Source organism: Polypterus senegalus, chromosome 6 (genome assembly GCF_016835505.1).
Source record: "Polypterus senegalus isolate Bchr_013 chromosome 6, ASM1683550v1, whole genome shotgun sequence".
In the NCBI taxonomy this organism is placed as follows: Eukaryota; Metazoa; Chordata; class Cladistia; order Polypteriformes; family Polypteridae; genus Polypterus; species Polypterus senegalus.
Window position 1 is genome coordinate 136689520 of NC_053159.1, and position 16840 is coordinate 136706359.

The window sequence follows — 16840 nt, forward strand, 5'->3', positions numbered from 1 at the left end:
GATGTCTTTACAGGGAGCCTTGTTGAATTTAATTACTTCTGTTACCAGCAGGAATCCCACTATTATGTAAACATTTGTGTAGAAATCAAACCCCTGATTGATAGTTTGTAAAAGATCCATCCATTCATCCTATAGGTTTATATGCCAGCTTGTCCAGTTCAGTGTTGCGAGGTGGTGGTGCCAGTCTTGTAAGTAAAAAGGTGCAAAGAGGGAGCCATCACTGGGCCAGGCAGATACACATAGTCACTCATACCCGCAAATTTAAGCTATTAGTTAATGCAACAGAGACGGCAGAAATCTGAAAGTCACTCTGACAATATTAAAACTATAAAATATACTATTGTTAGCCTGGTTACAGTTTTATTTATTAATTTTATTTCTAAAATATTGCTTATTTAGAGCTCAGTTTCAGTGATGTGTATGTTTACCAGTTTGTTTTAATGTATCCAGTAAAACAAAGTTACACTTGTATTTATTTTCATTTTCCAGATTGAAAGAATCCAGAATTCATGCCTATGGAATAATTATCAGATTAGAAAGAAGGCCTTTGATGAAAAAAATGTTGGAGTTGCAAATGAGAAGTTGTTGTTTCATGGAACATCTGCCTGTACCATACAGACAATTAACAATCATGGATTTAACCGAAGCTTTGCTGGAAAAAATGGTAAAAGCACTTAATATATACTGTATGTACCAAGTGTTTGTTAGGCTTGGTGTCAGAAAAGAAATGTTACCAAGCTATAATGTCAAGTTGCCTTTAGAAAGGAACATCATTTTAATACAGCTTTATAAATATGAAATTGTCAACTTTGTCCTTGGTATGGTTTTTGGTATTTTTTTAGTAGATAAGCAAACAAAATCAACCATAATTACCAAAAACAGCAGAGTATATTGAAAACAGGTAACTGAAAAACATTTGTCACAAAACCAATAAAATAAAAATGCATTTGAGCTATACCTCTCATTGTGTTTTGTACTCTCAACAGACAGTGCAAGATGTTAATACAAATACATTAATAAAAAGAGTAGAAGCTACATATTACAGGGAACTGAATCCAATCCAGTCGTTCCAACTATTATATCTATTCAAGTCTTCTTTGGCCATCACATTTGGGAATTTGCTTTTCTTTTCCAGGGCCAGAAAGTCAAACATATTTTAAATACAGTAAATTAAATAACCATCTTGTTGACACTGTTATATTAGATTTGCAAATCTTTCTGAAAACTTGTTTTCACTTAGTCATGAGTTATTGATGGGCAAATTTGTAGATATTTATCCATTTAAAATTAAATCTACAACACAAAGTAGGCAGAAAGTGAAGGTGGTCTGAATATATTGTGAATCTGCTGTATTCTCTTCCTCCACCTTTGTTCCAAGTCTGTATAATTTTTACCAAACACAAGTCATGCATTTATACCTTTTTTTTGGCTGTTCATATTAAATAAGCCTGTGCACTATCTAACATTTTACGACTGCACATTGAAGGTTTTAGTAGCTGTGACAGATTGGGGGCGCTATCGCTCCCTTGAACCCCTGTCCACGACTCCAGACACCAGGTAAAAGTCCAATAGTTGACTTTATTTAATCGCCACAGTGCACAAAGCACCCTCTCCTCCACTATATTCATACACTAACAATAATCAATCACAAATACAATCCTCCGACTCCCAGACACGTTGCCACCCTTCCACCCAGCTGAGCTCGCCGTCTGGGAGCTCTCGTAGTCCTTTTAAATACCCTGACCCAGAAGTTTTCTCAATCCCCAGTCCATGTGATCTTGTATCACTTCCGGATCAGGTAAAATGTTCTTTTCTTCACCCCAGAAGCCCGTCGCTCGTCCTTTGATGAACTTCGGGGTTAAATGGCAAAAAGAAGTCTTCAGTCCTCCCTGCAGCTCCCTCTTGCGGCTCCTGTGGTATCCAGCAGGGTCTTGTATAAAAACTACATGTCCCATGACTCCCTGCTGGTCTTTGGGGCACCTCCATACTTCAGGGAGAGCTCCATCTGGCAGCCTGGGGGTATTGGCTGGGATGACAAGCCGGCCACATCTCACATAGCAAAAAGTGAAAAATTCCCATAGATCATGGCCTGGTACCACTCAACTGTATTTTGAAGACTGAACTAGACATTTTCCCATCTCTGTAAGCGTGGTGCTTTTGGACTACTGTCTACAATGATTTTCAAATCATTTTAACCTTTAAGCAGCGTGTTCTGTGTGTGGATAGTGCCAGCTTTTGAAGTGTACAAAGATTTCCTAATAAAGTAACATTTTAATTAACTGCAACAGGGTTTAACCAATTTTCAGACAGTAACAGAAACTTTATAAAATCTGAACAGACTTCTGGTGCCCATCAGACAAGTTTCCAGTCAGATTTTAGCATTGCAAATCATCAGTTCAGTAAAGTCAACAAGGGTGTTTCATCTTGGAAAGGCTTTTGCGGCAGCCTCTCTTTAAATATAAATCCCCTTTTTCTACAAATGCACAATTTTTTTAATGTGGACAAACAACATAATTCTCGGTCACTACTTTAATTTGCATATTCTTAAAAATTTCCATCCTTTGGGGATCTAGAAACCACAGTTGCAATGTGCTTGCACCCAGGACTATGGTCCACTAACTTCTTTCAGTATTTTTGTCAGACTTCATCTAGATAGTGGCTGTCACTGTAGCCTTCCTATTTGGAGTGTGCTGTCTCCTTCACCTAAACTGGCCTAGCTGAGAAAGTAAGTTGGTTCTCAGCTCTTGGTGGTTAAAATACAGCAAATGTATAAACAGAAAAGCAGGTTTTAATAAATTTTAATCTTTAAGGATTATTCAAATAGTTCCATAAACAAAAGCATTATAAAGTGTGAACACCATACAACCTGGTGCTATTGGATGGTTAGATTTTGCTGGTGGCCAATTTCTTGTGTTGCTTGAAGTGTCATTCAGATCATTCTTGGATTCATTTCCCACTCCTCCTTTTTTCTTCCTATTTTATCATCTCATTTATTGACCTTGTAAAGCTCTTTGCCATTATTCAAAGTTCATTAAAGTCGGCTGATTTAGGTACTGCTTCTGACATCATCAATAGGAGCCAACAGCACATGAAGTCCTGTGTCTGCATTATACATTTAATTTAAATTGGTTCTCATTTCCTGTGAACAAAGCAACACCTTAAACTACAGTAAATATCAAAATATGCCCAGACATACTTTTTAAGCAAACACAAAAGCATTAGCAGACAAGGTATAATTATCCAAATAATAAGCTGTTTCCACCTAATGGGCTGTTTTAGCACATAATGGAGTTAAAATGTCTTTTGTAAAAAATCCACTTTTTAAATGCTACAAGAAAAGTTCTGATCCTTTCTCCAACAAAGAGGATACAAGGTGTCCCCCTGGGAGAATCGCCACAAATCACCATCCTGGGGACATTTGCAAACCTTTCTCATTGAGTACTCTTGTAATTCTTTACTGAGCATGACCCATGCACAGACATCGCTCAACAAGCCATAGTGTAAGAAACACTGCCCTAAAGTAACAATTTGTTAATAAAAAAAAATCAAAACTTTGATTCCTTCATTCATTTTCTAACCTGTGTGTCCTGTTGTACATTGTGTAAGCCAAGCCCAGACAGAGCATCATTAGACACATAGCTCAATACAATTCACAATTTGAAAAAAGTGTGTTTAGGTGAGACATATTCTAATCATAATGTTCAAATGGTTTATAGAATGTATATTTAATAACTATGGCTATGAATATGGCACTTTTACAATACAAAACATTTATAATACTCATCATAATGCTTTGCAGTACATTACATTTAACTCTTCTTTTTTGTTTCTTATTTTTTGTACAGCTGCAGCTTTTGGAAATGGGACATATTTTGCAGTTGATGCATCATACTCTGCAAGCCATACATACTCAGTACCTGATGCCAGTGGAAACAAGCATATGTACCTTTGTCGGGTGCTCACTGGTGTGTTCACTAAAGGACATGGTGGGTTAGTTGTCCCACCAGCCAAGAGCAATGATCCAAGCGACTTGTATGACAGTGTGACAGACAATGTTGCACTCCCAGGAATGTTTGTCATATTCCATGATGTACAAGCCTATCCAGAGTATTTAATTACTTTTAAGTGATTTTTATTTTTTGGCTGTTCGAGAACTCAGACATGTTAACTAATATTTATATACATATCTAGCAGAAATTAAACAAATTTGATAAAAATGGGTTAGCTTATGGTTTACAATCAGCACTTTCTATATTGACTTTGATACAAATAGGTAAAATATTTGGTTTATACATGGGTGCCTTTTAAAGAAAATATTGTTGCATGTTTCTTTAAACAATAAATGGTACACTTGCACATTTATAGTATCAGTGCTCCTCACTATGATTAGAAGCGTACATTATATTTAACTGTAAATTTAAAGGAACATGCAATGTATATGTTAGATTTTGGCCAAATATGAATCATCATGTTTACATGCTACAGGCTGTACTGAAAATAAATGAGTATCTTTACATGAGCATTTGAACACGATATAATCACAAGGAACTTAGTGACTACTTAGATTTCCTCTGGTAGAACATTTTTATGGCTTGAAAATGGCATTACCAAACAGAGCATTTTGTTTTTCTTTTGCATTCTGTAAATAATGCCCATGTTTACATTTGAAAATGAAAATGTTCAAGTTTGAAATTTTCTGTTTTATATTTGGTTTCAAGGTTACATTTATACTTTGTAGTTTTTCCAGTCTACAAGCAACAAAATTGAAGAATGTGTGAAGAAATTGAAGAACTGCATAATTCGAGGGGGAACAGTTGCAGTTGAAAAGAAAATGTTTGCACCTTATCCTGTTTTTCTGCAATACTGTCTTTAAAAAGTTTTCAACTGTGTTTTTTTGGTAAATCTTTAAAAAGGTGTATAAAGGCTATTTATACTAAAAAGGTTGTCGTTATCTGAACAGCTTGTATACTGCAGTTGTCTTAAGTCACACTTGGGAACAGCATGGTACTAATGTGGAATATGCAAAAATGATTAATATTGTCATCTCTTTAAAATAGTTACATTCCTAATAAATTGTTTTCTGGCACTTTAATTCGGGTCTCAGCTAGTGTCCCTTTTGGTATGCATGTTCTTCTCATACTCAAATCTGTTTGCTTTTCCTGTCCAAAAACACACACAGGTAGTTTTAAAGATATCCCAATACTAAAATTTTACCTGCGAATTCAGAGCTGGTTAAATATTAAACTGCTCTGTACCTTCATAGTACCAGAGCTGGTGGTGGGAGAATGAGATGTGTATGTGCAGAAAAGCATAAGAAATATATGAAGTCTGACAAGTGAGAGAAGATCATGCAGTCGTTTCTCATGTTTGGTTCACAAAAAGTATTATTATTATTATTATTACAGCACTCCGAAGAAGAAAAGGGCAGATTGTATGATGGAGCAGATTGAATTAGAACACCTTAAAGCAGTTGCTAAAAAATGTTACTTTTTAAAGCCGTTATAATAATAAAAGTAAAATTAGAAATATGACGGTTGTTTCCCGTTATGTTTAATGATGAAGGAAACCAGCGTTTTTTTTTTCCCCAGGGGCAGCACTTTTGAATAAACTTTAGTACTAGACTTTTTTCACTTTTTGACAAAATTTCACAGGGCTTTGGCAAGCTAATGTGTGTTATCTATGTCAAAATTACACCTGTTTGTAATGTTAAAAACTGTTAGCAAATACACGTTACAAACTTATATTTTACAAATGCAAATCTTGACCAATTCACTGATTTACTCTGAATGAAAAATCTGTCTGTTGACTTAATCCGACCGAAAGGGACGAACCCTTCAATCTAATTATTAATATTTTATTATTCTCTCAATCTCAAAATGAAGAGAACAAAAGAGATTGATGCTATTTTTAGAAACACGAAAAACGCAAGGAGAGAAATAGTAAAAAAGAATGAAGGGGCATTATTGAAATACCTCAATCGTGAAGAAATTACTGTTACTGCAGGTGAAGCGGTCTCTGTGAAAAGACAATGGCAAAAGCACGGGGGGAATAGAAGAATTTCAGCGAATACCAAGTGGAGGCAAAGAAAAATGTACAATTTGTTGGTTTAAACAGTGGTATAAACATCAAAAGGAAGTTGATTGAGTGACATATACTGTAGAGTGTCCGAGAAACTCGAAAGCTCAAGTTCACAAAGTCACACAGTGCACGAAATAAAAAAAAAAAGATATCAAAGTCGCTGTGAAAAGGCGTCGTAGCCCATTGTCTAATTAGTGTCATATGAAAACTTATTAGGGTACAGAGGGAAAAAAAATAGGCACACGGGGAAAAAAGCATAAAATATCAACTTTAATCTTAAAATTTCCACTTTAATTACATAGTTTATTTTGTCATTAAAGTAGAACATCATAAACTTCATCTTTAAATCATTTAATTTACTAGTTTCTCAAATCCCATCGTAACTAAAGTAGCACATTAAATGCTTTGTTTTGTATTTGATCTTCTTTGTGCTCTATGTGTGTGAATCACTACGTGCTTCCAGGCTTTCTCTTTCTCTGACAGGACACAGAATCAATTACATTTGTGATATTACAGCTCTCTGAATAATTAAAATACTGAGATGTATACTTGATATCATTTACATGATGATGGGAGTTAAAACATGTTATTAAACATGGAAACACGTTGGTGCAGTGCATGTTCATGCCTCACGCAAGATGCCTTCTGCGCTGTGTGCAACCTTCAATGAAAAAAATTATTGCAGCAATACTGTCTCTTTCAAATGAACCAACCTCCAATTCCTGTCCTTCCTTTTCTTTCTCCAAGTAACCAATCGCCACACAATCGGCTCTGTAATAGACGTTAAGCCACCTGTAAGCTTAGAACGCTGATTTTTCAAAACTTTTAGGGAACATTGAAATATCTTCGCAGTACATATTTAATTATTCTCTCCATCCAGTGTCACGCCAGTCCCTGCAAGAATACAGCGCGAGGCATGAACTGAACGGGTGCCAGATCATCGCTAGAACAGTGTCACTGTGTCCTTACATGTTTAATTATTAATATAGATTATTTAAATGAAGTTAAAGTTTTATCTGTATAATAAACATATTTTGCTGCATTTCATCTTAAAAATTATATCGTCATCATATGTAAATATGCGCTTTATAAAGTGGCTCAGTTTTTGCAATATTATAACTTAGTGCAAGTTTACAGTGAGGTAATTGTACATATAAGTACAAACAGTTCTACAAGGGGCACTTGATGGACTGATTGACTGCGTTTATAGTTCTTGGGATGAAACTGTTTCTGAACCGCGAGGAAAGGCTGTTTTACTGTATGAGAGCAGTTCAAATAGACAGTATGCTTGAGGCAGCGTGTGCTTGATGCTGTATCCCAATAATTCTCTTTCTGATCAGCTGCTGTAAGCTGTGATTAAACACTCAGATACAGTGATATAAATACACCAAGTGGTGCAGTGAGAGTAATATGAAAAAAGATGATCTGCTGTGGCAACCCTTAACGGGAGCAGCTTGAAGAAGAAGGTGCAGTGAGAGTAACAACGCTAAAGCAGCTATGGAATTTAGAATAGTTTGGCCATTATATTGTTACACGTTAATTACAATCAGATGCATTAAACTAATAAACAGTATGTGGTTAATTTCAGTGTATTTATAAATCCACGTCAGGGACATGGATCTAAAAAAGAAAGGGTAACCACACTGGAACAGTAGAACTGCTTTGATGCTGGTTGCCGCCAGTCTGCAAATCCGAGCGCAGTATTTGTGTACACCAGGGTATGAGCTACCGTGGAAATGTGCCTGGCTTTACGCCAAGTTTAGGTTTTATACATCATGATTTGAACGTGGAAACGTTCGTACACAACACTTTTTGTGCATACGCACCATTTATACATGAGGAACCAGATGATTGATACCTGCAACATCTCTGACGTCACTTCCGGTGTCAGTCAGGCTGGACCTTCCTTTTCTTTCTAGGAGGACACATAACTGGATGTTTGGCCATTTTCAGTTTATTGTGGAACTCTAAAATGACATTCTTTGCCACTATTGCTCATTTCTTTGCTTTTACATTATACAGGGTTCACCAGGTGGTGCCCCAACTCTTCAGCATGGTCCGTCTACTCTCTTACAACAGATAGACAGATACAAGTCAGAATGCTCATGCTGACCCCTGTCCACTGCTGAAAGTGGATACATTGTACACATATTGGTAGGAACTGGATCATGGAGCAATGGAACAAGGTGACCTTGTTTGATGAATCACATTTTCTTTAGATAATGTGGATGGCCTTTAATTACCTCTTGGGCACAGCTATCAGCAGTGTGTCTGTCTGTGGAGAGACTGTTGACCCTATGGAGAGGTTTACTTACCTTGGCAGCACCATTCATGTCTCTGGGGACTCTTCCTATGAAGTAAGTGGACAGATTGGGAGAGCATGGGGGGATCATGAAGTTGTTGGAAAGGGGTGTATGGCACTCCCAATATCTTTGCAAAAGGACAAAGGTCCAAGAGTCCTGGTGCTTCCTGTTTTGCTATATGGTTGCAAGACATTGATGCTATCCAGTGACCTGAGATGAAGACTGGACTTCTTTGGTATGTGTCTCTTTGGAAAATCCTGGGGTACCCCTGGTTTGACTTTCTGTTGAATGCATCATTAGAGAATGTCAGTTACAGCACTATGACCTTGTAGCGCAATTCTCTGAGGACCAGAGTGGCTGAACCAGGCTAAGGGGACGCCCATGTAACACCTGGCTGTGTCAGATGGTCATTTCTGGAGGGTGGGACTGGATCGTGTGTCTGCCTGAGGGGTTGCCAACCAGGATCCCAAGCTGTTTCGTCATGTGGTGGGTGCAGCAACATTCTGTACCAGTGCATACTTCTCAACCTGACCTGACTTCATGTACACTTCTTCATGACAATGGTATTCTCTGATGGCAGCAGCCTCCTTCAGCAGGATAATGCATCCTGCCACAATGCAAAATTTTCAGGAATAGTTTGAGGAACATGACAAAGAGGTGTTGATCTGGCCCCAAGATTCCTCAGAACTCAATCTGATCAAGCATCTGTGGGATGTGCTAGAACACTTCTGATCCATGGAGGCCCCAACTCACCACTTACAGGACTTAAAGGCTCTGCTGGTAATGACCTTGGTGTCAGATACAAGATACCTTCTGAGGTCTTGTGGAGTCTATGCCTCAATGGGTCAGAACTATTTTGGTTGCATGAAGGGAACCTAAACAATATTAACCAGATGTTTTTAATGTTGTAGCTGTTTGGTTCATACCAGGTAGGATAAATATCCATCCATCCATCCATTTTCTAACCTGCTGAATCCGAATACAGGGTCACGGGGGTCTGCTGGAGCCAATCCCAGCCAACACAGGGCACAAGGCAGGAACCAATCCAGGGCAGGGTGCCAACCCACCGCAGTAGGATAAATATGTGCTGTGATAAATCTATTTTGATATCGTTCCATCACATTACTTGTATGAAGACTGATTCTTCTCAACTGAAGTAATAATTCCAATCCACTTCCCATAACTCAGCGGTGAAGTGATGTTCCATAGTCAGTCTCAAATTAACATCCTCTTTACAATGATCAGTTAAAAACATTTCAGAAGTTGGCAAGAATTCATGAATCTAATGGTAAAATAAACATGCATGGGTTGTTCTGAACCTTTTAATTTTATTTGCTGTTTTATTTTACAAAAAAAAAAAACACTTTAAGAATAGGCTTTTTTCACAAAGCTCTATGAGTTGGGTGGGGGTTAAGTGCTGTTCTTCCTTAATTGTCTTCGTAACATTTTATTGTGTTTGCTTTTTTAATCAGATTGCATTTTACTCTTTGAATAAAAAATACAACTTAAAAAAAGTCCCAGAATTAAATCTAAAAAGGGAAAAGAGTGACTGATTAAGTAATCAATTATTTTTAAATGAAAAACAACCAGGGTGTTCTGCTACTAAAAGTAACTGCACAATGTTCAGTGTATCAAAATAATATTAAGCCTTCTGATTTTGGTATGAGCGCCTAAATGGCTCTTCAATTTCCTAAACCTATGTATGAGAGTTTTATTTGTGTAGGTTTTCAGTTGGTATTCCAGTTTTCCTTGCACATGCCAAAAGTGGGCAGGTTCGTTTTACTGGTGACTTCACGTTGGGCCATTATGAGTAAGTATGGGAGTGTGCAGGATGCAGCCATCAATAATTTCAGTGTAGCTGAACACATTCATACTCCTTTCTATTTACACATTGTATCTACACTGATGATCTTCATTTCCTCCAAATGCCCTCCTAAAATTCAGGTGTGTCTAAGAACACTTTAGAAAGAGAATTTGAATCACCTAGATTGCTAACCTTTTCATATTCATGCAATTTGTCGACCTGCTGATATCAAAAGCATTTGTTTATCCTTTTTGATATTGTGTTTTAAAATTGTATTTGTGTAGAGCCAATCAGTATTAAATGTGCTTCAACCGGATCCCGAATGCTAAATGTGCTGACAATAAATCAAAATAATGCTGAGGATCCTGATAAAAAAAAAACATGCAAACAGAGACAGAAGATAAAATGTTTATTATCTAAGAACAGGCAAGAAAGCCAACGACTGTCTAAAAGCAATTGGAAAAAGTGTGTTGGTAGGATATGCAATTATTATTGATTAAGGCATATGATCAATTGAAAACTGAGTTACTATTAATTGTTTTAAACAACAAAATGCACATTTAATCATGGTTTGTCTCATCATAATTGATAATCATAATCTCTTAAGTATATGATTGGTAGTATCTACTATATAATAAAACACCAAGGTCTGTGTGTCCAGTCCCTCAGAGCAATCTGATTGGTCAGTTTACCTTTGGTGACGTGACAAGAGGTTCAGACGCACACAGATATATCATCATCATCATCATCTGACCAAACATTTCAATTCCATTTTTCTAGATCCCATGACCCTACTACTAATGCACACATTCTAGCAATGGGTATTTACTGTCTGCATTGGATGGCTTCCCTATTGACCTGTGCCACTTCCCTGCCATCTTCTTATATTTAGTCTGCCAATCATCAACTTTCCAGACTGCCAACTTCAGACAGTCAGTATTCCAGCTATTTTCAAGCTTTAACTTGCGTAAAGCACTTTTAATTTTTTCAGCACTTTCTCTCTTTTTGCTCACAGCTATGAGGCACTTGTGGAAGAAGACACCAACCCTCCCGGACTCTGACCTAAGCCATGCCCTTTCCAGGAGCTGATGTATATATTTATGAAGACAGCTCAAAGGAAGTCATCACATCGGAACATACGCACTACAAGACAGAGTCCTACAGATAACCCTTAGCTCAAGAAGAGCAGCATTTAAGTTGGCAGAAAAGCTTTCTTTTTGAGACTTTGGTGTTTATTAAATGGGGATCACCCGGCTGGTACCCCAACCATTGCTTTGGTGTCTTCTACAATTCTTTGAACATTCACAGGCTTTAACCACATGTTGACAACTGCCTCAAGCAACACTGAGCAGCTTCAGAGTAGCTGCCTTATAGCACCCCACATGCATGGCTTCATTTGCAAGTGGACAGCTAGCTTCCTTAAGCATAGAAACTTACTAGCTTGCCATGAGCAGCTTCAACAGTTGTCTTCAGACCTGAGCATCACTTTTACAAAGCAGGTGCCGTTCACCACACAGCCACCTGTTAACGGTGTCTCTTCTTGGCCACAAACTCCTGTCAGAATATGGTACTTTGCCTATGTTGGGTGCTCTTAACATTTCACCTTGGCCCAACCAAACAATATAAACTCACTATTGCAATAAGCCAAACTTATTTAATAAAACACAGTGAAAACATGAGTAGCAAAAAGTAGGCAATGTATTTGAAAAAAGTCTTATTAAAAGATACTTCTGTAAAGGTAACATATAATGATGAGGTCAAGTCCCTTTAAGACTGGATGCATATAGCTGGTTAAAAAGTTTGTTCAACCTACAGAGGTCTTATACTTCATCGTTTTCTGTGGGAATGCACACACCTTGTCTGGGTAATGGTGAAGATCTTCTCTCTTCTATTCTGTCATTATTGTACTGTATACACAACACACATAAAGGTCTCTTCTCATTTGGATTTCACAATGATAACATAAATGTCTGATAATCCAAAAATTAATGTTACGTTTACATTACAAAAATGTGTTATTTGCAGGTTGATTGCTAATCTTACTTAACCCAGGCAAAAGAAAGATTGCTTTTGGGCATTTCTAGCATTCTGAAAGAATGAAGTAAAAAATACAAATTCAAATCAACTCATAGCTCAGTATAGTGAGTTTGAACATAGGCTGTATTAAAAAAGTCTTCAGTATGATTTGTTTCCATCACCACACTGCTCCAATGCAGATGCGCAAGTGGGCTCAAAAAGATAACGCAAAGACTGGGAACAGGAAAAAGAAAGGTTACAGAAAAATCTCCAGTTTTAATTGAAGAATAAAACTGCCAATACAGTATGTGAAAATGCTTAGAGTCTTAAAGACTTCTAATTAATCGTTTTTTTTAATAAGTAGATGACTGTTTTATGAAAATTTGAACTGCAGTAAAGGTAAAAACTCACCAGTATGGTATGTTTTTAGGTTTATATGTTAGTACATTTCAATTTTCCTTGTCTCTGCAATTGGAAATGTATTGTAGAAGAGGAATCTTCCACCCTTAAAATGAAAATGGGTACTGTTGCATCAAGCATCTCTGCATTTAAATATTATATACAGATAAATTTTTTAAGACATTAACACCCATTTAATTTGGGCTGCTTTTAGGCTAGATATGTATGTATTTATTTAAAATGCTTCTGTAAAAAAGTCAAATAAAGTTCTCTCTCTCTATAATTCCAAGTCGCCTGTGAAGTGGATGTAGTTGTGTGCATTATTGTGCTCTGCAGCGTAGGACTGTGACACTGCTATATATGCACCTGATACTCAGTCGGACTGACATCGGCCGCCCACGATCCTGTATAAGAAAAAGAAGTGGTTTTAATAATAAAGTCAGATGGATTTTTTACTCATTAATTTCAGTGTAAGTTAACCGTTAAAATTTAAAAAGAACGTTCAATTATCTATTACGTTAAACAGCATGTGACAAAATGCAATATAAAACCGAGACGCCCTTTATTCCCGGAAAAAGCCACATACTGTTTAAATTACTGGAGTCTAACTTTCGCTTTTGATTTTGGCAGAAGCAAAACCGAAAGGGAAGTTTTTTTTTTTCGCATAGAAACAAACAAACGTACGGCCGGCTGGCTGGCCTGCAAACTTCGAGGAGCGATGGCGGAGGAATATCCCTACCGGCTGATTGTTGAGGGCAACTGGAGTCAGGCAGCGGGCAAGATCATCAAAAACAAACTTCAAATCTATTTCCAGAGTAAGAAAAAGTCCAATGGGGGAGACTGTGACGTGGAGTACGATGACAAAGCCAGCACCCGCGCCATCGTGGGCTTTAGGAACCCAGAAAGTAAGTTGAGACACCTGAAGGCGCTGGCAGGCTGTGTGTGCGGATGCGGGCTTCGGGGTCAAAAGCAAGCCGAGGTTCGAGTACCGGGCGTGCGTGCCCTCCGTCATAAACACGCCACTCGTGTTCAGCTGCATAGCGCGAGCCAAGCATTCGTTTTAAACATCATCCGAGTGTCGTTGTCCACTGTCGGGATACGTACGGGTGCGCGGCGTTTTGGTTGTCCTCCACCCCCCTTGTGTATTGTGTTGTATTAATTCTGTGACGGTGAGTAAAGTTTGGTTTGACCGGGATGAGTAAAACATAACATTCTAAAATGGCTATAATTTTCAGAACTACCGAAGTAACAGTTTTAATGACATCTACTGTTCGATAAAATCAATGACGGGCATCGTTAACCCAGGGGAATAATGTTTTCTGCGCGGACCTGCGTTTGATTCTCGTGTGTCTTCATTGGGAATGCTCTGTTGTAGGGATCGATGACAACCAGTCTCATTTGGTTCAGACCTGCCATAAAGCACTCCAGCCAACCTTTGGTTCAGAGCTTCCATTACGGAAGCGTATTAGGGCCACGGTGAAAAAAAAAATCTAAATGTCGAGATTAAAGTCGACATTTCCACTTTATTTTAGTAGTTTTTGTCAGTAGAATGTCGCAAACTAAACTTCATCTTAAATTGAATGTTTAATTTACTAGATTTTCTCAAACCCCGTCATAAATTAATGTAGCTCATTAAATGCTTTATATTAAGTGTTCTCCGACCCAGTTGTTAATCTGTATGCGCTTCTTAAACTGACTTCCTCTTGCACTGAGAGGCGCAGACAGCGATCGCCGCACATTGACTTCATGATATTCCTGCTTTATGAATATTCAGAATACTAAGATAAATGCTTGATATCATCTTCACGATGAAATGTATTAAACATTGGTGGCGGGGGGCACGGTGGCGTGGCTGTAGTGCTGCTCCCTTGCATTAAGGGGTCCCCACTTTATGGCAAGTGTGACGAGGCTCCAAAAAACTGGATATATGAATGGGTATCGCACTGGTTTAACTGGAATATCGTGTAAATGTTGGGTTCGTGATGTTCTGGTCGGAGACACGAACGCAGAATTCAATGGAATGTTCTTCTGAGTGGGTTCTTTATTGCATGCGTGCTGTGTCTGTCTGACGTACTAAAACTCCAGTTCCTATCCTTGCTTTTTCTTTCTGCACGTAACCAATCACCACACGATAAACATCTTTGTGAAATTAAAACAAGTTATAAACTTAGACCTCAGAGTTTTCAGAACTTTAAAATGTATTAAAGCATGTGGGGGCGTGGTGGTTGCACTGCTGCTTTGCAGCAAGGGGGTCCCGGGTGTTCCCTGCCTTGAGTTTGCATGTTTTTCTGATGGGTCTACTCGGCGTGTTTCAGTTTCCTTTCAAAAACGTGTAGGATGTGGGGTTTTGTTATGTATTATTGACCCTGCTGCTTTGTGTTGCACGTATTCACCCTGCGACGTGTTTGCGCCCCATTCAGGATTTACTCCTGCCTCGCACAAGATGCTTGCAGGGATGGGCGCACCTGAATGGATGGCATAATTAAGCATGTATAATAAAGATTTTTTTTAAATTTCTAAAAACTCCATCCCAGCAAGCACAGTGCCCCCACATGCTTTAATAATTTAAAGTTCTGAAAACTCTGAGGTCTAAGTTTATAACTTGTGTTAATTTCACAAAGACGTTTATCTTGTGGTGATTGGTTACGTGCAGAAAAAAAAAGCAAGGATAGGAACTGGAAGTTTTGTACGTCAGACGGAGACAGCACTATGCAATAAAGAAAGCCCGCTCAGAAGAGCATCCATTGAATTCTGCGTTTGTGTCTCCGACCACCACATCACGAACCCAACATTTACACGATATTCCAGTTAAACCAGTGCGATACCCATTCATATATCCAGTCTTTTGGAGCCTTGTCACACCTACCATAAAGTTCACTACACTGAATGTACAGTGCATCCGGAAAGTATTCACAGCGCATCACTTTTTCCACATTTTGTTATGTTACAGCCTTATTTCAAAATTGATTAAATTCATTTTTTTCCTCAGAATTTTACACACAACACCCCATAATAACGTGAAAAAAGTTTGAGGTTTTTGCAAATTTATTAAAAATAAAAACTGAGAAATCACATGTACATAAGTATTCGCAGCCTTTGCTCAATACTTTATCGATGCACCTTTGGCAGAAATTACAGCCTCAAGTCTTTTTGAATATGATGCCACAAGCTTGGCACACCTATCCTTGGTCAGTTTCACCCACTCCTCTTTGCAGCACCTCTCAAGCTCCATCAGGTTGGATGGGAAGCGTCGGTGCACAGCCATTTGAAGATCTCTCCAGAGATGTTCAATCGGATTCAAGTCTGGGCTCTGGCTGGGCCACTCAAGGACATTCACAGAGTTGTCCTGAAGCCACTCCTTTGATATCTTGGCTGTGTGCTTAGGGTCGTTGTCCTGCTGAAAGATGAACCATCTAGTCTGAGGTCAAGAGCGCTCTGGAGCATGTTTTCATCCAGGATGTTTCTGTATATTGCTGCAGTCATCTTTCCCTTTAATCAGATTGAACATCTCTGGAGAGCTCTTAAATTGACTGTGCACCGACGCTTCCCATCCAACCTGATGGAGCTTGAGAGGTGCTGCAAAGAGGAATGGGCGAAACTGGCCAAGGATAGGTGTGCCAAGCTTGTGGCATCTTATTCAAAAAGACTTGATGCTGTAATTGCTGCCAAAGGTGCATAGACAAAGTATTAAGCAAAGGCTGTGAATACTTATGTACATGTGATTTCTCAGTTTTTTTATTTTTAATAAATTTGCAATAACCTCAAAGTTTTTTCACATTGTCATTATGTGGTGTTGTGTGTAGAATTCTAAGCAAAAAAATTAATTTAATCCATTTTGGAATAAGGTCGTAATATAAAATGTGGAAAAAGTGATGCGTAGTGAATACTTTCTGGATGCACTGTAAGTGGACCATTCAATTGACTAGCATCCATTCCAGAGTTAATTCCTACTGGAGCCTACCGCTGGCAGAGACAGCATAGGCTGTGTTCCTCTGTGACTCTGACTTTGGATTATGCAGGTTTGAGAATGTTTTGTATGTTATTTGCACGTAAATATCCATTGGGAATTAGCTAAAACATTAAAAGTACACTAGACTATTATTTAATGGACAGGGCAGCTTTATGTGGCACCCTAACTCAGAACAAAAAGTAGAAAAGTCGAAGTTATACAAAAGTATTGTATTAAAATGCAATACTGAAGGATAATAACAGGAAGAGCAAAAAATTATTAATGTAGACA

At 38.2% G+C, this 16840-nt stretch overlaps 2 protein-coding genes across 2 annotated transcripts in view; both read left to right on the plus strand.

Moving 5' to 3' along the window:
- The window catches only part of LOC120531676 (protein mono-ADP-ribosyltransferase PARP14-like), a 73288-nt gene extending 68196 nt beyond the window's left edge, over positions 1-5092 (plus strand). The window contains exons 16-17 of the mRNA XM_039757294.1: positions 490-664; positions 3846-5092. Coding sequence (XP_039613228.1) covers positions 490-664; positions 3846-4129 — 459 coding nt within the window. The 3' untranslated portion in view covers positions 4130-5092. The remainder of the gene's footprint in view (positions 1-489; positions 665-3845) is intronic.
- An 8148-nt stretch (positions 5093-13240) lies between these two features.
- LOC120531679 (protein mono-ADP-ribosyltransferase PARP14-like) overlaps positions 13241-16840 on the plus strand; it is a 72820-nt gene continuing 69220 nt past the window's right edge. Inside the window, exon 1 of the mRNA XM_039757298.1 lies at positions 13241-13505. Coding sequence (XP_039613232.1) covers positions 13319-13505 — 187 coding nt within the window. The 5' untranslated portion in view covers positions 13241-13318. The remainder of the gene's footprint in view (positions 13506-16840) is intronic.